Source organism: Centrocercus urophasianus, unplaced genomic scaffold (genome assembly GCF_019232065.1).
Source record: "Centrocercus urophasianus isolate 14NV4802_14NV808 unplaced genomic scaffold, USGS_Curo_1.0 seq_918, whole genome shotgun sequence".
NCBI classification, from domain to species: domain Eukaryota; kingdom Metazoa; phylum Chordata; class Aves; order Galliformes; family Phasianidae; genus Centrocercus; species Centrocercus urophasianus.
In genome coordinates, this window is record NW_024885553.1 from 1 (window position 1) to 23,165 (window position 23,165).

Below are 23,165 nucleotides of genomic sequence, written 5' to 3' on the forward strand. Positions count from 1 at the left end.
TGCAACCCTTTGGCTGTGTCCAGCCAGCCAATTCCTAATCCATCAAACTATTTAGCCTAGAGGAATGAAGGCCGAGAGGGAATCTTATCAATGCTTTTAAATAGCTAAAGGGAGGGTGGGGTTAGTCTCTTTTTAGTGGTGCCTAGTGACAGGACAAGGGGCGATGGTTACAAACTGGAACACAAGAAGCTCAATCTCAACATGAGGAAAAATTTATTTGAGCGTGTGGCAGAGCACTGGAACAAGCTGCCCAGAGTGGTGGAGTCTCCTCTGGAGACGTTCAAAACCCACCTGGATGTTGTCTTCTGCAAACTACTCCAGAGGTCCCTTCCAACCCCTACGATACTGTGATTCTGTAATGGTAATAGAAGGATATTGCAATTGAATTATCTTCAGTGTTAAAGGGGAGGCCCTTGTTTTTGAAGGGAGTGGCTGTTTTGTTAGTCTTCAGAAAGCAAGCAGTTTAGAGAAGGATCAGCTAACAATTGTAAATCAAATATGAGAGGCAAGGTTACGACTTTTGTCCAAATTTTAATAGTTTTCTTAGATTTACTAAATATGTATGTATCAAAAAGGAGGAAAAAAAAAAAACGAGATTGATGCTTTAGCGATTGCAATTGCTTCATTGGATAGTATAAATTATAACAGTAAAGCTGCTATTTATTAATCTATTCTAGTGTTTCCAGTCATTAGAAATGTTTGCATGGTCTGAAGTAACTCAGTCTATTGTGTTGGGGTGGGAAATGTTACCTTAACTGTGCATAGCATTTATGCTGATTAGTCAAGTTGCATGGAGTGCTGCTGTTAGCATTGTGTATGAACTGTGTAATAAAAGCAATAATTTTGTGTGTAGTTCATGAAGCAGATCAGTCACAATTGTAGTTTTTTAAGTATCCTTGAATATCTGCCAGTTTATTCCTGTTTATTTTAGCAATTGGAGATGAACAGTTGTTTGTATTGGCTTTACCTTCTTTAGACTGTGTCTGTCTGAGTGGTATGTTGAGTTACATAGGTATAAACCAGAGGTAATGTTTTAAATCAAACATTAAACATTGATCAAACATTCAGAGTGCAAATATGAAATTTTGCAAACGTGCTTCCAATGAAGAAGAAAGGGGGGGGGGGGGGAAAAAAAAAAAAAAAACAGAAAAAAACAAAACCAACAACCCTGAGCCACATTAGTATGTTTCAATTTAATTTGAACCTTTCAAAAGTAAAATATATACTATCCTACAAGGTAGTGCAGAAATAGATTGTTCTTAGTTTTCACTTCAAAAACATATTCTATGCAGTGCTAGCATAACATTTCTTCTGAAAACTACTTTACAGAATGCTGGAGCAGTGATTGGAAAAGGTGGCAAAAATATTAAGGCACTTCGTACAGATGTGAGTATGAGTTTTGAATTGATTTAGTACCAGTTCTTTGAGAGCTCTACATAGAAAACTTGTGTACATTTCTATAAATTTATAAATTCAACTCTAGTCATCTCAGCAATTGCAACAGCAATTATAAGCTTTTTATGGTTGTTGGAGGAGATAACAAGCTTTTCAGTTTATATTGTGATTAAATTTCAGCTTCAGTCATGTAGGACGGTAGGTTTATATTAAACTACTTTGCTTTCAGTCTAGTTTTCTCTACATTATGCACTTCAATTGAATTAATATCTTTAATTACAAATATTGGCAAAGATTAAAACCCTTAACTGTACCTTTTTGTGTGAATAATACTATTGAAAGCCATTACAAGTGGCTGGCTTAACTCAGTGATAGGCAATGCTTTAATTTCTTTTAGGGGAGGGGAAAAATAATGGTCCATCTCTTGCTATTAAATAGTTTGGACATGATGCACAAAAGCATGAATGTTAAGTCTGCGTGATTTAAGTGTGTATAGAACAATGAAGAAACACTTTACACTGAAGTGTTTTTAAGTGGTCATGGCTCATCTATTCAATTTTTGTAGTGGAATGACTGATGATTAGAGATATGCTCAGTATTAACATGTTAATAACATTTGGCAGTTTTTCTTGATTTTAATTTGTTTACACTTCTGTACTTAGCATCAGCTACAATTCCAGCATTTTTTTCAAGCAAGACTGTATTCAACACAATGTTTGGTATTATATCATTGCAGAATCATTTCCAACTAAGTTCATGACTTATAGTGACTAGTATTGAAAATTAAGTTTTAATGGTCAGGAATCATTCATACACTCACTAACTTTGTCAGCTAATGTTTTTGTTTCATTGCTTTTAAGTAAATAAATACATCGTATAAGTCAATATAACTTAAATTATAACTTAAAATTTATTGCTTTTCCCCCTTTTCCCTCTCCTTGTGTGTGGTGTATTTTTTTTTTTTTTTTTTTTTTTATTTTTTTTATTTTGTTTTGGCTGTATATCTCCGTTGCCCATGTACTGGATCGCCTTGCCCTTGCATTACCCACCGTGACATTGGCCCATCTGCCCTGAATGCCCATGTGAAAACCCTGGTTGGCTATGCCCAAAAATGTGCCCATTGCCAAATGGGTGCCATACTTGACAACTTCTGATTGAATACCCTTGCCCAATGCCGACATCCATGAACGTCTGTGACCAATGCAGTACAATGCAAGTGTTTCAGTCCCAGACAGCAGTGGCCCCGAGCGGTATGTCCCAACAGTTTATGCCTTGCTGCCTGATTAGAAACAGATAAATGTATTTTATTACCTGCCATTTAGATAATTAAATAGTATCCGTGTATAGACTGTGTATTGTTTTGTTTCTATTTTTCTTCAAGTTTTCTGTATTATCTAACCCATTAAGTCTTTCTGTCACTGATTTTTTTTTTTTTTTTTTACATGACTTACCCACTTAAACAATCTACTGCTTTTATTTTGATGAAAGGATTATAGCTTCAAGTGCTGCATATTCACTGTATTATAAATCAAATTGCTTCCAGAGTCTCTTGCTCTTTGTGGCCTATCTTGCTTCTCCTAATAGTGTCTGTTTTTAATTATTTCTGATGAAATAACTGGTTCACTTTTCTTCACTTATTGTGTTCCATTTTTATTTTGAAGGTGTTTTTTCTTCTTTTTAATTTGTTTGTTTTGTCTTTCATTTGCCTTTCTGTTATTGCAGAGCCCATTAATAATCTAATTTCTCACTGGTCTCACAGTCTCACTCTAGATATGTAGAAAAAGTGTAGATGCAAGTGGTCAATGCTGCAAGAATTGTGTGCCACTTTTAACAATGTAATATAAAGGATATCCTAAATTAGTGATGATGAGGAACATGGGTATTCACTTCTGCTTCAGTTCTGTATGGATTTCTTGCCCATTTAATCCGAGCCCTCCTGAAAGTTCTTGCTTACTCTCACAGCAAGACCTACCTATTCTTATATAATGAGCATAAACCAAGATGCATGTGTTGTAAATTCAGTAAGCAGGTTTACTCTAGGTGGGGAATATTAATTGTATGTTTTTCTATATAGTTAAGTCTTGTTAGAATTTCATAAGTAATTATGAATATGACATTCGCTGCTACTACTTTTTTTTTTTTTATACTTCCATGCTTTCTAACACTGACTTCTGACAGCATCTTGAGTATAAGTGCAGATACAGAGACAATTGGAGAAATATTGAAGAAGATTATCCCTACTTTGGAAGAGGTATGTCTCTTGGGTTTGTTTCTTCAGAGGTATAAGATTAGGTTTTAAAGCGAAATTATTCTAGATGATTGTGTGATAGTTGCATTATATTAAGTTTTTCTTTTTCTTTTTTTTTAAAGGCCTATGGAACTCAAACTGTGTTGCTGTTTTGGGGGGGGAGTTGACAGAGGATAGAGACGGTCTCTTACATAATTAATATTTAGAACAGCATCCTCTCCTTCAAAACACTTGTCTCTTGACTTGTTCAGCTTCCAGTTTCAAGTAGTTGTACTGTGATTTCCATTGTCTTGACTTTGTAAGCAAGTTTGTTGTGCTATTTGATATCTTATGAAAGTTTTATACAAATGTAAAAAAAAAAAAAAAAAGTATGTGTGTATATGTATATATATATATATATATATATATATATACGCGCACATATATATGGAAAACTAACTTGACATCACCTTCTGTTGAGGTAAAGTGCCTAAATCAATGTGATTTTTATAATTGCAAATACAGTTGAACAAGTCCATGCTATGATATTTGCAGGAAAAAAAAAACTTAACACTTAATTTAAAAAAATAGTATGTATTATAATCTTATTTTTCCCCCGTGTTTAATATTTTATTCTTTCCATACATGCATTTTTCTTATAGTATCAACACTACAAAGGTAGTGACTTTGACTGTGAACTAAGGCTTCTAATTCACCAAAGTCTGGCAGGAGGAATCATTGGTGTCAAGGGTGCTAAAATCAAAGAACTCAGAGAGGTACTGTTACCTGTTCTTTTTGGAGTGTTTCAAGTTCTTAGCAAAGTGTACAAGTATCTTTTGTACAATAATTCCTTCAGAACATATTTCATACATGATTTCAGTCTTTTATGTTTGAGCTGAGTAACTTATTGCAACTTTTTTGCAAACGATTAGAAATAAAATAGCTGTTTATGATAGAGCCTCGGATTTCCTACCAAACTTCTAAGCATATTTGCAGTAGAGTAACTTTCATAAACAAAGAATACTTTTTTAAGTTAAAATGGCATTCATCGCTTCTGGAATGAACTGTGGAATAGACTATAGATCTATTGCTGATATTGAACGTGCAAAATGGTTTAGCATGGATGGATTTCCACTAACTCTAATGATGATAATTTAATGGATGTTTGGATTTTTTCTATATTTTGTGGTGGATTTTCTGGTTGGTTTTTATTTGTTGTTGTTGTGTTGTTGTTTTTTTTTGTTTTTGTTTTTTTTTTTTTTTTTTTGTTTGTTTGTTTTGTTCTTAACTTCTGCTTCCTTGAAGACCAATGTTTCCTTTTGTGAAGGTGTGAAGGAATTAGGTTTTGTTCTATGAAACTAGAGTTATTCTCTGTCCTTTCCTGGCATTACGTTAAAGGCAGTTCTAGGTCAGTTCAGGTGTAACTTGCAGTCTGTTTGTGGATTGAGGGCAGTAAGATAAATAGATGTAAGGTCCCCTCCAACCTAAGCCATTCTATGATAATTCTGACAACGTCACTGTTTTGTGTCCAAAATGTGTTTTTATTACATGTGAAGATTCTAAACCTGTAAGCTTACAATAGGTGATTCTTTTGCTAATATTCAATTAAATGACGGTTTATATGAGTCATAACTAAAAGCTTTTAAACTTCCAATCTTTTTTTTTTCATGTTCACAAAATTGTTTAAAGAACTTCTGTACTTTTGTTTGAAGATTTTGTTTTTTTCTTAACAGAATACTCAGACCACCATTAAGCTCTTCCAAGAGTGTTGTCCTCATTCCACTGATAGAGTGGTGCTTATTGGTGGAAAACCTGATAGAGTTGTGGAATGTATCAAGATTATTTTGGATCTTATATCTGAGGTAACATCTTATTTTATTCATACGTTAATGTCTGTTGAAGTCAGGGTGAAAAATTGTATCTTTTCATTTCTATTTATAATTAGGTAACTTTTCTCCAATAACAAATAAAGCGTTGGACTTTCAGCATAGTCTAAAATTATTCCTGTTTCTTATGTTTGAGATCTATTGTGGGTGTCTAGTTATCTTGTACTGATGGACAGTCGGCTGAATGTGAGTCAGCAGTGTGCCCAGGTGGCCAAGAAGGCCAGTAGTGTCTTGGCTTGTATCAGGAATGGTGTGGTGAGCAGGACTGGGGAAGTCATCCTGCCCCTGTACATGGCACTGGTGAGGCCTCACCTTGAGTACTGTGTTCAGTTTTGGGCACCTCAGTACAGAAAGAACATGGAGGTGCTGGAGCAGGTTCAGACAAGGGCAGCAAGGCTTGTGAAGGGCTTGGAGAATGTGCCCTACAAGGAGTGACCGAAGGAATTGGGGCTGTTTAGTGTGGGGAAGAGGAGGCTGAGGGGAGACCTTATTGCTCTCTTCCAATATCTGAAAGGTGACTGCAGTGGAAGCGGGGTTGGTCTCTTTTCACTGGTGGCAGGATGAGGGGAAACAGCCTGAAGTTGCGCCAGGGTAAGTTTGGGTTGGATATCAGGAAAAACGTCTTTACAGAAAGGGTTGTTAAGCACTGGAATAGGCTCCCCAGGGAGGTGGTTGAGTCACCATCCCTGAATGTGTTTAAAAACCATTTGGATGTGGTGCTCAGGGACATGATTTAGCAGAGGGTTGTTAGAGTTAGGGTAGTATGGTTACATTGTGGTTGGACTTGATGATCTGTAAGGTCTTTTCCAACCTGAGTAATTCCATGATTCTGTGATTCCATTATTATGGAAGAGGGAAGCAATTTTTGGTACTGATGGACTGTTAGCTATGATCATTAAAAGAAGAAATTTAAAAATGGTGCGGAAGGGAGGGCTGCCTATCATTAACAGTTTCTCTCTCATAGTTCTCCATGTCAGAAAGCGTATTACTGTCCCTGACTTTCTTTTCAGCATTATGAAATCGATAATTTATTCAGAATGTATAAGCGTAACAGTCAGTGGTAACTGGTGTGTGTGTGTGTGTGTGTTTGTCTTAGTCTCCAATTAAAGGACGAGCCCAGCCTTATGATCCCAATTTCTATGATGAAACATATGACTACGGTGGCTTCACGATGATGTTTGATGATAGAAGGGGACGTCCTGTAGGCTTTCCAATGCGTGGAAGAGGAGGCTTTGATCGAATGCCTCCAAATCGTGGTGGGAGACCTATTCCTCCATCAAGAAGAGATTACGATGATATGAGCCCTCGCAGAGGACCTCCACCACCTCCACCAGGCCGTGGTAGCAGAGGTGGCAGCAGAGCTCGTAATCTTCCTCTTCCTCCTCCTCCACCTCCTCGTGGCGGGTGAGTTGTATAAATGCGTTCTATAAAACTCAAGTTGAGTACAATTTTCTGAGTTACGTTAATGTTTGCAGGACTTGTTTCGCAATTCCTTGCTGATAGTGTTTGTACAGGATTGAGTGTGTATCGCACTAGAGAAATTTGAATTCATTTATTTCTGTAATGTTGCAGTCTATCAGGACTGTAGTCAATATTTCTGTAACTTTAGTTTATGTCATTTGGAACTTGGCTAAAACAATCAATCTGAGTTGTGTGCAAGTCATGAAAATGAATGTTTGAATGGGAGTATATAACCTAATTTATAACATGAGTTCTGTGCTGCTGCTTTTATCATTTTAGAGATCTTATGTCTTATGACCGAAGGGGCAGACCTGGAGACCGTTATGATGGAATGGTAGGAGTTAAAAATTCATATTGTTGTGTTTAGTGTAATTAGTTAACACGTAGAATATCTGAAGAAATTCTTCTTGAATACATACACGTGTCTTGACATGCATGCTTATGATAAACTTTGATAGTAACAAAATGTTTTTTTCCTGTACATATAATCCCTCTGGAAGGAGAATGTTTGGGGTCTAAAGGATATTTGTGTTGTGATATGCTGTGTGCTTTTCTGTACTTTGTTTTTCATATATTTGTTTTTTGTTATTCGTTCTTTGATTTTTTTTTTTTTTTTTTTTTTAATTTTTTTTTTTTTTTTAAACTTTGTTTTGTCTTGGTTTTCCTACCTGCCATTAACAGTGGTATAGAAAGTCATAGACCATGGTCCGTGCAGGTTTTATTGTGTTGCCTTCTTGAATTTTATTTTATTTTTTTATTGAGAATGTGTTGTGGTTTAACTCAGCAGGTGGCTAAGTACCACGAAGTTGTTCATTCACACCCTTTCCAGTTAGATGGGAGAGAGGTGGGGGGGTTAGAATTTGTGGGTTGAGGTGAAACTACTAAGACAGAGAAAAGGGAAAGGATAATAGTTATGACTAGTATATATATGTGTGTGTGCGTGTGTGTGTGTGTATGTATATATATATATATATATATATATATATATATATATAATGGGTCAGCCAGTAGCGAGCAATTGCTTGTGCATCACTTTTTATATATATATGCATGCACACACCCACTGATTAATGACCAGCTACCTCCCCTGAGCAGCAGAAAAAGGAGTTGAACTCCCACCTACCTTCTTCAAATCTCTTTCCACATGATGTCATATGGAATGGAATATTCATTTGGCTAATTTAAGTCAGCTGTCCTAATTGTGTTCCCTCCCAGCTTTTTTGGGCCCATCACTGTGAGTGAGTGGCCTTGGCTCTGTACAACACTGCTTAGCAGCAACTATAAACATGAGTGTGTTATCAACATTGTTTTTCTTCAAGAACCAAAGCATAGCATCATATGAGACACTCTGAAGAAAACAATTCTGTCCCAGCTGAAACTAAGACAGGTGACAGAAATGGGAATTGTGGGCTTGTCAGAACAGGAGAATATGTTAGAACAATGTTCTATTAAGAATGTTTGTATGAATCAGATTTTTGTTAAAGGAATTTTAACACATCTGTTGGAAAGCATGAATAATATTTATAAAAAGCTCTAGTTGGTCTGGTAGGTAATTATTTGTTCAAATCAATTTTTGTCTACATGCTGATTTTGCTTTCAAAAAAAAAAAAGTCTACTATAATTCTGTTGCATTGCCTCCTACGGTACTGACCTAAAACCAGGCCAGGACCAAATGACTGCACGCACACACCAATATGATGAACAGCAAAATGGCCTTTATTACACGTGAACTCTAGCTTATATAACCTATGTGCTTCGTCTACGCCCCTAAGGGCACGTGCCACACATCAATCATAGAGCAGGGAGAGGGCCTGTCGCGTCACATCCCGTGGGGGGGTCTCGCAGTTGCTGACAACAAATTCCAAATGCTTTGGAGTCATGGCTACTGCGAAGTTGAATTTTAAATGAAATTAGATGTGTTCAACCATGTTAATGCTAATGAGGGAAGTGGTAGCTCATATGCTACCTCCCTTGGGTGGTAGTTTTGGAAGGCATGGAACCCCAGGAAGGCTGGAAATACTTTAAGGAAGTTATTTTAAAGGTGCAGGAGCTGACCATCCCTAAGTCATGGAAGACAAGACAATGGGCAAGGAGGCCGGACCGGCTGAGCAGAGACCTTTGGCTGGAACTCAAGAGCAAAAGGGAAGTTTATGGTCTTTGGAAGAGTGGGCAAGCAACTTATGATTATTACAAGTATGTAGTGAAGCTGTGCAGGGAGAAAACAAGAAAAGTCAAAGCCCAGCTAGAACTGAATTTGGCCACTAAGGTGAAGGACAACAATAAGTATTTCTATAAATACATCAGCAGTAAGAGAAGGGCTAGGGAGAATCTCCATCCCTTGTTGGATGCTGAGGGCAACCTGGTGACCAAGGATCAGGATAAAGCTGAGGTACTTAATGCGTTCTTTGCCTCGGTCTTTAATAGTAAGACTTGTTACTCCCTGGGCACACAGCCCTTGTGCTGGTAGATAAGGATGGGGAACAGAATAGGGCCTGCATAATCCATGATGAGATGGTTTTGGACCTGCTCCGAAAGCTGGGTGCTCACAAGTCCATGGGGCTGGATGGATTGCCCCCTAGAATGCTGAGGGTGTTGGCGGATGTGGTTGCCAAGCCACTCTCCATCATTCTTCGGCAGTCCTGGCTAACTGGGGATGTCCTGGCGGACTGGAGACTGGCAAATGTGACGCCCATCTTCAAAAAGGGCCAGAAAGATGATCCTGGTAGCTACAGACCTATCAGTCTCACCTCGGTGCCGGTAAAGGTTATGGAACGGATAATCTCGGGAGCCATCATGGACCAGTTAAAGGTCAACCAGGGGATCAGGCCCAGTCAGCATAAGTTTATGAATGGTAGGTCCTGTTTGACAAACCTCATTTCATTCTATGACAAGGTGATCCGCTTAGTGGATGAAGGTAAGGCTGTGATGTGGTCTGCCTGGACATCAGTAAGGCCTTTGACACTGTCCCCCACAACATTCTCATGGAGAATCTGTCTGCCCATGGTTTGGATGGGCATATGTTCTGCTGGGTGAAGCACTGGCTGCATGGCTGGGCCCAAAGAGTTGTGGTCAATGGAGTTAAATTCAGTTGGCGGCCGGTCACGAGTGGTATCCCCTGCGGCTCGGTACTGGGGCCGCTTCTATTTAACGTCTTTATGAATGATCTTGACAAGGGGATTGAGTGGAATCCTTCAGGACGTTTGCAGACAACACCAAGTTGGGAGGGAGTGTTGATCTGCCAGAAGGGGAGAAAGGCACTACAGAGGGACCTGGATAGGCTGGATTGATGGGCCAAGGCAAACTATGAGTTTCAATAGGGCCAAGTGTTAGGTCCTGCGTAACAGTCAGTGGTAACTGGTGTGTGTGTGTGTTTGTCTTAGTCTCCAATTAAAGGACGAGCCCAGCCTTATCCCAATTTCTATGATTTTATGCTAAGGAAAGTTTTAAAAGGCTTAAAGATAACTTCCCAGTGGTAATTTCCTGTTTTATTGGATTCTTCTTTCCTGGAAATTGACATCATAGGCATCTAGGAAATAAATCTCTGTTGTAAGTACCCTTTTTTTTTTTTTTTTTTTTTTTTTTTTTTTTTTTTTTTCTGGCTCTGTTTGGCACCATACTTAAGATAACATGCAAGAAGAGTTTGATAGAATTTTGTTTCGTTGTTGTTTTGTTTTTCTTCATTTAAATGAATGGAATAAAAAGGAGCTGAGTGGAGCTTGAAACAGACTACTTAAATGAGTGTTACATATAGTCTTCTACTGGAAGGAAGAGGCATTCTGGTATGAAGAGGCAGATAGTTCCAGCAATACAAACTGGAAGTACGTATTCTAATGTCAAAATTGGGGCACCACAGAACCCTAGCAAAAATATTTCTCACTATTTAGAGTAGATTAGAATAGAATAGATAAAATAGTTGGAAGGGACCTACAAAGATCTAGTCCAACTGCCTGACCTTCAGAGCTAGCCAAAAATTGAAGACATTTTTCAAAATATGTAGTCTGAATGACTTACACTTAAAATTACCAAAAAAACAAAACAAAAAAAAAAAAAAAAAAAAACAAACAAAAAAAAAAAAACAAAAAAAAAAAGCATTCAATTTCTATACTGGATTTTATGAAACTAGACGAATCAAGAGCTATACCTCTAAGAGCCCTTATTTGTATTCTTATGTTTTCTTATTTCAGTATTTGTGTTTTCTTATTTGGAACTGGTAAAGCTAATGTCAGGGCATATAAACAACAGCTTGCCCTTCGTTGGGTATCTGGTTGAGTGCAGTCTTCAGCTTAATTCTTGGATAGTAGTGTTTTAGTTCTATTCCATTCCACTTAGAATAGAAAATTGGATTGTTTAATCTGACATGTATCAGCTTGATCTTGGCTTTCTTGACGAGTTCTTGCAAGTTTAGTAAAAGTCATTTCTGATAATTTTCTGTGTTGTAAAAAGTAATTTTATTTTTTCAAATACTATGCATTTCATATAGAAACCATTCCCTAGCAAAATATTTCAAAATATTTTAGTATAAATGATGGATCATTTGCTCTGTAACTTTGCCTGGTACCGAGGTCAGACTGACAGGCCTGTAGTTCCCCGGAACCTCCTTATGGCCCTTCTTGTAGATGGGAGTCACATCAGCAAGCCTCCAATCCTCTGGGACCTCCCCAGATAACCAGGAGTGCTGGTAGGTGGCTGAGAGTGGCTTGGCAAACACCCCCACCAGCTCCCTCAGCACCCTAGGATGGAGCCCATCTGGTCCCATGGACTTGTGACAGTCCAGATGGAGGAGGAGCTCTCTGTCTCCACTTGAATCACCGGGGATGTATTCTGTGTAGCATCCTAGACTTCCAGATCAGGGTGTAAAGTACCCTGAGGATAACTGATCTGCTTATTAAAGGCAGATGTAAAGAAGGTGTTGAGGACCTCAGCCTTATCCTCAGTGGTCACGTTCCCCACTGCATCAAATAAAGGATGGAAATTCTCCTTGGTTCTTCTCTTACCATTGATATACTTGTTCTCTTCTACTGCAGCGGCCAATCTGAGTTCAAGTTGGACTTTTGCCTTCCTAACTTCCTCCCTGCATACCTTAGGAAGTTCCTAGTAATCTCCCCAAGTAGCCTGTCCCTTCTTCCAGGAGACATAGACTCTCTTCTTCTCCCTGAGTCTCAACAGTAGTTCCTGGTTCATCCACACCAGTCTTCTTCCCCTACAGCTCGCCTTACGGCATTCAGGGAGAGCCTGTTCTTGTGCTTTTAAGATTTCCATCTTGAGGAGCGTCCAGGCTTCTTGGACCCCTTTTCCCTTAAGGAATGACTCCCAAGGGACCCATGTTACAAGCGTCCTGAATAGATCAAAGTCTGCCCTCTTGAAGTTCAAGATAGCAGTTCTGCCAGTCACCCTTCTGACATCTCCAAGAAAAGAGAATTCTACAATTTAATGGTTGCTCTGCCCTTGACTGTCCCCAACCTTCACATCTCCCACCAGTCCTCCTCTGTTAGTGAAGAGCAAGTCTAGTAGGGCACCACTCCTGGTAGACTCTCTTAACAGCTGCGTAAGGAAGCTATCTTCTACGCATTCTAGAAACCTGCTAGACTGTTTCCTCTGTGCTGTATTGTATTTCCAGCATAGATCAGGGAAGTTGAAGTCTCTCAGGAGAACAAGTGTTGGAGATCATGCGACTTCCACAAGCTGCTCATAGAAGGTCTCATCCATCTCTTCATCGTGATTAGGGGGTCTATAACAGACCCCCACCAAGATGTCACCCCTACAGGCCTTCCCCCTGATCCTTACCCATAGACACTCAACTTTATCATTCCAACCTGAGGCTCTTCTACCTCGAAACAGCCTTTAATATAAAGGGCTACACCACCACCCTTCCTTCCTCATCTGTCCTTTCCGAAGAGCTTGTAGCCATCCATCACAGCACTCCAGTCATGAGAGTGGTCCCACCGTGTTTTGGTAATAGCAACTAGGTCATTGTTAGCTTGCTGCACAATCGCTTCTCACTCCTCCTGCTTGTTGTCTGTGCTGCATGCATTGGTGTATGCACTTCAGCTGAGTCATAGAATCATAGACAAGGTTGGAAACAACCTGCAAAATCATGTAGTCCAACTGCCCTCCCATTGCCATTGCTACCACAAGCTACTAAACCATATCTCATAGCTTCTCATCCAGACACCTCTTGAACACTGTCAGGGATGGCAACTCCACCACCTCCCTGGGCAGGCCATTCCAGTGTCTAAACACTCTGAGATAAAACGTTTTTCCTTATGTTTAAACTAAACCTTCCTCGGGTCCTGTTTGTTGCCTGGGAGAAGAGGCCAAACCCCTCCTCATCACAGCCTCCCTTCAGGAAGTTGTTGAGGGCAATGAGGTCTCTGAGCCTCCTCTTCTTCAGACTAAATAATCCCAGCTACCTCAGCCGCTCATCGTAAGACTTGTGCTCCAGACCCCTCACCAGTTTCGTTGCCCTTCTCTGGAGTCATCTGCCTCACCTCCAGCTCAAGCATCGTTCCCCTAGGCTCATTTCTTGTGAGCCCTGTTTTGTCCCCTTCCCCTGTTGTAGCTAGTTTAAAGCTCTTTCGATAAGCCCCGCTAGCTCTTGCGATAGGATTTGTTGTCCCCTATGAGATAGGTGGGTTCCATGGACAGACAACAGGCCATGGGCCAAGAAGATCATTAAAAGGTGATGTCTATAGTGATGATCTAGGATATACAGAAATCCTCATTTTTCTGCTAGTTCTCTTTTCTGTAAAAGGTGGAAGAATTCAGCAGTTCAGGACTTGTAAGATGGTAAATTGAGATTGGATGTTGAAACTTTATTTTTCTGCTGTAATACTGACAACCTTATGAATTATAAGATGTGAGGAAAAAAATCATTTGAATTTCAAAAAATATTTATTCCCGTTGCGTGTAGAGTGTCACCCAATTAGCAAGTTATCTGCCTGCTACCTTGGTTTCCTGTTTTAACTGTATATAATTGTTATAAGAGTTAATTTGTTGAGACTTGTATTGTTTCTCTATTACAGAACTACATATTTTAGTATGCAACTACTCCAAATCAAATGGACCATAAAAGCCATTTTGATAGCTGAGTGTCACGGGGTTATCCTTAGATATAAGTCTGTGATGGGGGGCACAGACCCCAGGAAGAAGAGAGGGGTTTTTTTGTTTTTTTTTGTTTTGTTTTGTTTTTTTTAAAAAAAAAAAAAAAAAGGGTTGTGTGTGCTCTGGGAGAGGGCGAAGAGGGGGAAGGGCAGAGAGCTAGCTGATAGTTTTAACAAAGAGAAAACAACGGCAACAATCTGAGGAGGAAGGGTAATTTACTGAATTTAACTAAATCAAACAAAACGAGAGAGACAAGAGTATCAAAAATGAGAGTCAAACCACGATAGTGCGAGGGAAAGCACGTGCTTTCTCCACAGCGAGCCGAGCTGGGCCAGATGGGGAGAGGCAGATGCTCCGGGTCCTGTCCGCAGCTCCACCCCACTTCCTCTTTCCCGCCAGGTCCTCTGGGGATGCCACCCCCTCCCCTCCCATCAGGATATTCCAAGAGTCCACAAAAGGTAGTAAATGGAAAAAAAACGTTAACTCGTTAACACCCACTGGTCCACATGATGTTCTGATGTGGAATGCTGACAACAAAAAAAAACCACGAAATCACAACACAGATAAAACCTGAACACGTTTTCAGGTGGTGTAATTTTTTTGTTTTTGTTGTTGTGTGTTTTTTTTGTTTGTTTGTTTGTTTTGTTTGTTTGTTTCACTTCTGTTTGTTTTTGACATTCCTATGGTTCCTTCACATAAACAAATGCACACCTTATCCCTGGCCCAGTTCATTTCTGTGCAAGTGCGTATAAAGCATAAACCCCATTGTGCTTTTCAGTGTAGGCTGTTTTCTAGTTTTGTTTTGATGTGGGTTGTTGTTTTGTTTTGTGTGGGTTGTTTTTTCTTCCAAAAGTGTTTTCTGATTTCTAAATTATTTTTAATTTGGAGTTAATTCCTACTTGGTTTTTTTATTTTTAATATATATGTTGGTCTACATAAGCATTTCAGTAAAGGTACATGCATTTAAACATGTAGTACTTTCAATTGTTTTTTAAGGGATTTGATATTAAGGAGTATAGTAAAAAAAAAATAAAAAATCAACCTAGTTTATCCATATAAATACTAGAAGAAATTAATAACATTTCAGTCTTCTGGGACAATTCTTTAAAAATAAGGGAAAGGTACATTAAGGAATTAATGGCATCAACTAAGATTGTTTACATATCCTTTAATTTAGGTGTTAAAGTCAATAAATTCTTGTTAATACTATGCTTTTTGTCTTAGCTATTTGTTTCATTTGGTTTCCATTTAATTTTGTTGGTAAAATTGGTAGCTAGCACAAATGAGTCTGTAGAGAAGAAAATTGTTCTGTATCTTATGATATATCCTGCACTTAATAGTTCAGGAACCATTTTTAGATTGTGCAAGTGTGTTTATATTTGAATCTGCTATCCATTTAAAGTAGATTCTACAAATTATCTTTTTATAATTGCTTGGTTTTATTTTTCAGTATTTCTTTTACATTTGTGGCATAAATATGGTATATATCACTTTTAAAATGTAATTAGATTACTAATATCATTAAGCAGCAGTAGATTATTAGTTTAATCAGCAGCTATATGAGGTATATGGAAATGAAATAAAATATGAGAAGCCCTATCTTTCCTGTTTTATGTGCTGTTTATGTAGGTATATCAATGACAGCTCTTCTTGTGCATGGGATAAATAGAAGATTTCGGTGTTTGAGAGTAACATCTTTTAGTATATAGTACAGTTTTAGCACTTAAAGCAAGCAAAGAAAATCTGTTCAAGTTTTACTCTTCCTTTAACCGTTTTACGTAAAAACAAAATCTATTTACAGAAACAGAGAATAAATGAGTGTGACCAGTTACAGTTCCCTTGCAATGAAAGTAAAAGGGAATAAGTCTTGTAACTGGTCTATATCATGTACTTTTGAATCTTTGTAGTTCAGAAAAAAATTTCATTATATCAGTATATATGCATTTGCTTGCCAAGTTACATATAAGCCTCCATAACGTGGACTTAATTTGGATTAATTTACTATTTTCATCCTGCCTGAAAGATGATGCAGTGTCATGTGGATGCCTGCGATGACATGCAGCCGCCAGAGTTGGTGAGTGCATTTGTACTTTTATTAGACTGGTGTTTAATTGTTGAATTTTTTTTTTTTTTTTTTTTGAGAAAATCACTTTCTTGAGTTGTTTAAGTGATAACTTGAATTTTTTGAATTTGAATGTACTCAGTGGCATCTTGGTTCTAGTGAAAAATCACTAAAGTTGTGTTTCTATCTCAGATTATTAGTAGTTTGTCCTGTACAGGCAGTTAATGTTCCACAATCGAAGTGTGTAGCAGCACAGCCGAAAGTTTTTCTGTTATTTTGTTATTCTGTTATATTGTGTCTTTTGCACTCCATTCTGCTGTTTTGAATTGTACCTTTCAGTGTAACACTTGGTTTTTAACACCCTGCAGATGCATGTATTTCAGGATATGTTTTGTTTTACCTTGGTTTTGTGTTTTCTTCTGTTTCAAACAAGGAATGTTTAAATATTAGGCATTTTCTACCCATATATCTGAAAGCATTCCATTTGTGTTTATAAAAAAAAAAAAATATTGTTCTCGGGTTTTAGGAAGGAAAGCTCAAAGGAGATTGGTAAGCATTTATGCTGTGTAGAAGATGGTGCTGCCAAATATTAAGTGTTAGTTCCTATCTTACATAAGCACTGCAGATAGATAGGTCACTCTGAGGGCAATGCCTCCTGTTTATTTCCATGGAAACTACAACAGATGCAAAGAGCACAGTAACGCTTTTTGATAGAGCAAATTATCAGCTACAAAACACTATTTTTCAACACAGTCATCACTATTTGCTATGCATGTTCACCGGTGATGAACAAGAACCTGCATGCAATTCTTGTATTTAAAAAAGAGAAAAAAAAAAAATTACATATCTATCAGCACCAGTGGGGGTGACCCTCTGTCATGATTGTGTTTTCTAAGATAAAAAGAATTGTAGCAGTCTGAATGTACTGTCCTCTCAGTTGGTGACTGGGATCTGCACAAAGGAAGGAGGGTGGATATGCTGAATGAATGGCCCTGCAAATGGTGTCGTACTCAGGGCTTTGTGTACTATGGCTTGGGACACAGCCTTGAGAAAGGGGGAATGCTGGTGGCAGATGGGAGCCGACTGACTAGAAGGGCCACAAATATTTTTGGAAACAAGGTGGCTGGGTTGGTTAGCAGGGCTTTAAACTAGGTATGATGGGATAAGGGGGTGTACTAGGTGACAGAGAAGTGTGTGGGAACGCTGTCACCTTGGGAGGCAGAAAGGGAAAACCCCAGACTTGTCCTGGAGGCTCCTCTGAGAAGGCCGTGAGGCCAATAGCTAAGCTGAAGTGCCTCTATGCCAATGGGTGCAGGATGGGAAAGGAGGAAGAGTTAGAAACCGTGGCACGATAGGGAAAGCATGATCTAATTGCTCTCACGGAAACATGGTGGGGATGAATCCCATGATTGGACTACCCTGATTGAGGACTACAGGCTTTTCAGAAGGGATAGACTGGGTAGGGGAGTGGCAGAGTTGCCCTCTATGTTAGGAAATGGATAGATTGCGAAGAGCTGTGTCTGAAGAACAGCCATGACCAGGTTGGAAACTTATGGGTAAAAATCAAGGATCGGTCCAGCAAAGGGCATGTAGTGGTTGGGGTCTACAGGCCACCAGGAGGTGGCTGTTGATGAGGCCTTCTTGCTTCAGCTGCGGGAGGTGTCATGCTCATGGGCTCTTGTCCTGATGGGGGATTTCAAGCACCCAGATATCTACTGGGATAGTGGCGTGGCGGGTGGCAGACAATCGGGAGATTCCTGGAATCTGTTGAAGACAACTTCCTGATCTAGGTAGTACATGGACCAAGCCGAGGTGAAGCCTTACTGGACCTGCTTGCTACTAATGCAGAGGAGAGCGTTGTAGAGGTTAAGATTGGAGACAGCCTGGGCTGTAGTGACCATGCCTTGGTGGAGTTTGCGATCTTAAAGAATGTGGGCCTAGCAGAAAGCAAAGCTAGGACCTCGTGCTTTAGGAGGGAAAACTTTTAGCAGCTCAAGGAACTGCTGAGTGGGATCCCCTGGGAAACTGTTCTTAAGGACATGGGCACAGAACAAAGCTGGCAGCTATTTAAGGACACCCTTCTGAGAGTGCAATGGCTCTCCATCCCCCAGCAGAAGAAGTCGAGCAGGGGAGGCAGAAGTCCATCATGGCTGTGCAAGGACCTGCAGCTTAAACTGAGAGAAAACAGGGAAATGTACAGAAAGTGCAAGCAGGGTTGTGTAGCCTGGGAGGAATACAGGGCTGTTGTCCGTGTGTGGAGAGATAGGATTAGGAAATCCAAGGTGTAGATGAAGCTGAACTTGGCAAGGGATGTAAAAGATAACAAGAAGGAGTTCTACAGGTACATAGGCAGGAGGAGACAGGCCAAGAGGAGTGTTCCCCCTATGATGAAAGGCAGTGGGGAGCTGGCTTCTTCAGACATAGAAAAAGCTGAGGTACTCAATGGGTGCTTTGCCTCAGTCTTCACGGGTGATCAGGCTTCCTGTGTCTTCCAGGACCGTGAGCCTCTAGGTGAGGGTGTGGGGAATAGCTTCTGTCCCACTGTAACAGTGGAACAAGTCTGAGTCCTCATGAAATTGAACGTGTTTAAGTCCATGGGGCCAGATGATATCCATCCTATGGTTCTGAAAAAGATGGCTGATGTGGTTGCTAAGCCGTTCTCCATCATATTTGAAAAATCATGGCTGTCTGGTGAAGTCCTCGGTGACTGGAAAAAAGGAAACATTACCCCTATCTTTAAGGGAGAAAGGAAGACCCGGGAAACTATAGACTGGTGAGCCTCACCTCTGTGCCTGGGAAGATCATGAAGCAGATCCTCCTAGAAACTGTTAAGGCACATACAAGATAGAGGCGATTTGAGACGGCCAGGATGGTGTCACTAAGGGCAGATGGTGCCTGACCAATCTGGTGGCCTTTTATGATGGACTGACAGCTTCGGTGGATGGGGGAAGGACGATGGATGTCATCTACCGGGACTTCTGCAAGGCCTTTGACATGGTCCCTCACCACATCCTTCTCTCTAAATTGGAGAAGTGTAGGTTTGAAGGATGGACCATTTGATGGATTAGGAATTGGCTGGCTGGACACAGCCAAAGGGTTGCAATCAATGGTTGCGTCAGGGTGGAGGCCGGTCACAAGCAGTGTCCCTCAGGGGTCAGCCTGGGGACTGGTGCTCTTCAACATCTTCATCAATGACATAGACAACGGCATCGAGTGCACCCTCAGCAAGATTGAGTATGACACCAAGTAGAGCGGTGCAGCTGATATATCCGAAGGAAGGGAAGCCATCCAGAGGGACCCTGGACAGGCTGGAGAAGTGGGCCCATGAAAACCTAATGAGGTTCAACAAGGCCAAGTGCAGGGTGCTGCACTTGGGTTGGGGCAATCCCAGGTGTTTATACAAACTAGGGGAAGATCTCCATGAGAGCAGCCCTGCAGAGAAGGACTTGGGGGTCCTGGTGGATGAGAAGCTGGACATGAGCCAGCAGCATGCGCTTGCAGCCCAGAAGGCCTACTGTGTTCTGGGCTGCATTAAAAAAGGGGTGGCCAGCAGGGAAAGGGAGGTGATTGTCCCCCTCTACTAGGCTCTTGTGAAGCCCCATCTGGAGTACTGCATCCAGGCCTGGGGCCCCCAGTATAGGAAGGACGTGGAGCTCTTGGAGCATGTCCAGAGACGGGCCACTAAGATGACCAGAGGGCTGGAGCACCTCTCCTGTGAGGTTGAGGTAACTGGGCTTGTTTAGCTTGGCGAAGAGAAGGCTCCGGGGAGAGCTCATTGTGGCCTTCCAGTACTTGAAGGGAGCGTATAAACAGGAGGGGGGAATGGCTGTTTACAAGGGTGGATATTGATAGGACAAGGGGGAATGGTTTTAAACTGAGACAGGGGAGGTTTAGGTTAGTTATTAGGAGGAAGTTTTTCACACAGAGGATGGTGAGGCACTGGAACAGGTTGCCCAAGGAGGTTGTGGATGCCCCATCCCTGGAGGCATTCAAAGCCAGGCTGGATGTGGCTCTGGGCATCCTGGTCTAGTGGTTGGTGACCCTGCACATAGCTGGGGGGTTGAAACTCGATGATCATTGTGGTCCTTTTCAACCCAGGCCATTCTATGATAGACATAAAATTAAGAAAGCTATTCTTCGAGTTTATCTGTTTATTTCCTTAAGATGTAGATGGAGTAGGAGGGTTGATAGTTGTTAGGTTCACTTATGGTTCCAACTAAGACTTGCATTTCTCCTCAGCTGTGTAGGTAGTAGTAATCGAGCTGAAATCTTTTTATTTGAATGTTTGTTTAGTTTAAGGGTCTACATCAAGGATCAATATCAAGAACTGTTCAGCAGCTGAATTGATAAAGAGTGCTTGATAAACTACTGTAGCTAAATCTTAGTGTCACTTGATACCTTACTCTTAGAGATTTTGACTGGGAAGGTATGAGATTCTCATGAGATTGCCTTCTCCCTCCCCCACCTTCCTGATTGCACTTGAATTAAGGATGTAGGTTAGGATTTTTGCATAAAATAGGCTCAAAGTTAATGTTATTATACATTATGTGAATGAAACAATGATTTGATATTTAAGGATTTCCTTTCTCTTTTTCTTATAGTTTGAGGGTGGCTCTGGATATGGTAAGTTTTTATATAGGACTTTGACACTAACTTCATTATTTAATCAGTAAAAGACTTGATGCATATGTTTAAATTAGACTATTCTTATGCAGGGGGCCGTGGTTCGTATGGAGATCTTGGTGGGCCCATCATCACAACACAAGTAACAATTCCCAAAGATGTGAGTTCAGTTGACTTGCTTTACATGTACATTTTTTAAGTCACAGCCTTTTCTCAGACTGCAAGTAAACCAAAAGCATTTGAGATGCTTGATGAGTACTTTTAATATAAAGCAACTGCTTTTAAATCACTGAAAGTCTATTTTCAAGAATATTTGTTTTGTCTTTGCTTCAGAGATGCACTGGACTATTTTATGAATTGTTCACATTCAGTAATAGAGACAGTCTATATAACTCAGTTTTGCAAACAGATATCTGGTTCTTCCAACTTTATCTCACTTGTGTTTATATAATAAATGCTGCAGAGGCTGTTTTGAGACTCTAACAGAGTATGCTTTCATTGCAGCTCATCAAGATAAATTAATGGAAACTACTCAAACAGTACTGTGTTTTTACAGAGAATGTTGTACAAAAAATGAATACTTTTTCTCCCCTAGTTGGCAGGATCTATTATTGGAAAGGGTGGCCAGAGAATCAAACAGATACGACATGAGTCAGGAGCTTCAATCAAAATTGATGAACCCTTAGAAGGCTCAGAAGACCGAATAATAACTATTACGGGAACACAGGACCAGATACAAAATGCACAGTACTTACTGCAGAATAGGCAAGTTGATGAAGCTGAATGCTGTCCTTATTGTCAGTTTTAAACTTACTTCCTACTGGACTCTAAAATTTTTCTGTGTGCTATATATTTAGAAAACAGGATTTAAGTAACAGTTGAACTTCACCAGTAGTAGTTCTGCCTTTCTTCTCTTCTGTTCTCCATTCCAACTAAAATGAAGACTCTGTAAAAACTGATCTTGATGGAAGATGCCTTAATCAAGTAGTCCTCTTGTTTATCTGGTGCAAATTGCTGCAAAAAAAAAAAAAAAAAACCCACAAAAAAAAAAACCTACTTGTAATCGCATGGAACCTGTAGAAAACACAGAAGGTTTCAGTGGACGTTGGTCTAGTTCTGTGTGGAAGACTAGTGATTTTTGTTGTTTTTAGGTAACTAAATTGACAACAAATCACAGTCTACCATATGGCACAGACTATGCCTCTACAGGACAAGTTGAAATAAATTGGTGCTGTTATGCAGCATTTAACACCTCACTAGGATTACTTTTTCTTCTCTGCCAAAGATTAACAATTTCAGATTAAATTTACTTAATTTTGTTTTATTAACAAGTTGGTTATCATCGCATTTGTTAATATTCCATTAGAATGTTTGACTTAAGATTACTAGTATTTAAATGTACATACAATACTCATCAACCCATGAATATTAGCCATTAATCTTAAAAAGTATTTACTTCGAAATGTATTGAGACTATGCAGTTTAATCTTTAAGAATGTCATTGTGAATATCAATTCAAGATGTGTGGTCTACCATTCTAATACATGCTTTTTTCTTTTTCTTTTATAGTGTGAAGCAGTATGCAGATGTTGAAGGATTCTAATGCAAGATTATTTTTTCTTTTTTATAGTGTGAAGCAGTATTCTGGAAAGTTTTTCTAAGACTATTGAAGAACTGAAGGAGTCCTGCATCTTTTTTTTTTAATTATTATTATTATTTTTTACTTTTTAATATCTGCTTCTGTTTAAAAAGCCATCATTCCTCTGCTTCATAGGTGTTCTGCATTTGAGGTGTAGTGCAATCTGCGGTTCACCAGATATGTTTTACTTTGCTTAAAAAGGTTTGGGAGAAAGTAAAGGGCACACAAGACTAACACTGAAATTTTGAAACAGCAGCAGAGAACACGTTTTAATTTTGCTCATTGTAGCGGTAAAATTTAGTGCCTTTTTTCCTTTTTTTCCTGTAACTATCGTGAACACCTTAGTTTATTTACACTTTTTTTGGGGGGGTTGTTTTTTTTAATTGGGTGAAGGCTGGTAGTCGACATGTCCCTGGCATCCTTTGAAAGCAACATGCAGAACGTGATGCTCTTTTGTAAGAAATGTTTTATGGTTTTTAAATAAATTTACTGAAACTACTCTTGGTGGTCACTCCTCCTTGTTATGTATATAAGGTAATACCTAAAACAGCAATATCCTCCCATCTCCTTCCCTAAGAATAGTTGCTCTTAAGCTTGCATTTCTGTTTATTTGATACAGCTGGAATTGCATGTATTTTTCTTTTTTTTCCAGATGAAAGAAACTCTGTGAAAATGGTCATCTTTTCTATTTGGGGGAAAATCGTAAAAATATTAATTCTGAGATAGTTTAAAATTTGACCTCTTTTGGTAAGCGTCTGTGTGCAGTACATA

The 23,165-nt window shown here is 39.5% G+C and overlaps 1 protein-coding gene across 1 annotated transcript; it reads left to right on the forward strand.

Annotated features, from left to right (window-relative positions):
• Positions 1 to 1,292: 1,292 nt before the first annotated feature.
• On the forward strand, positions 1,293 to 22,892 carry LOC122171697 (heterogeneous nuclear ribonucleoprotein K-like; the record flags this gene model as incomplete). Its single annotated transcript, XM_042839436.1, has 12 exons — positions 1,293 to 1,386; positions 2,602 to 2,645; positions 3,574 to 3,646; positions 4,285 to 4,398; positions 5,356 to 5,484; positions 6,605 to 6,912; positions 7,249 to 7,303; positions 16,094 to 16,144; positions 20,734 to 20,755; positions 20,833 to 20,915; positions 21,351 to 21,520; positions 22,325 to 22,892. Coding segments are annotated over 12 exons (1,177 nt in total), but the record flags the coding sequence as incomplete, so codon positions are not given.
• Between the last annotated feature and the right edge of the window lie 273 nt (positions 22,893 to 23,165).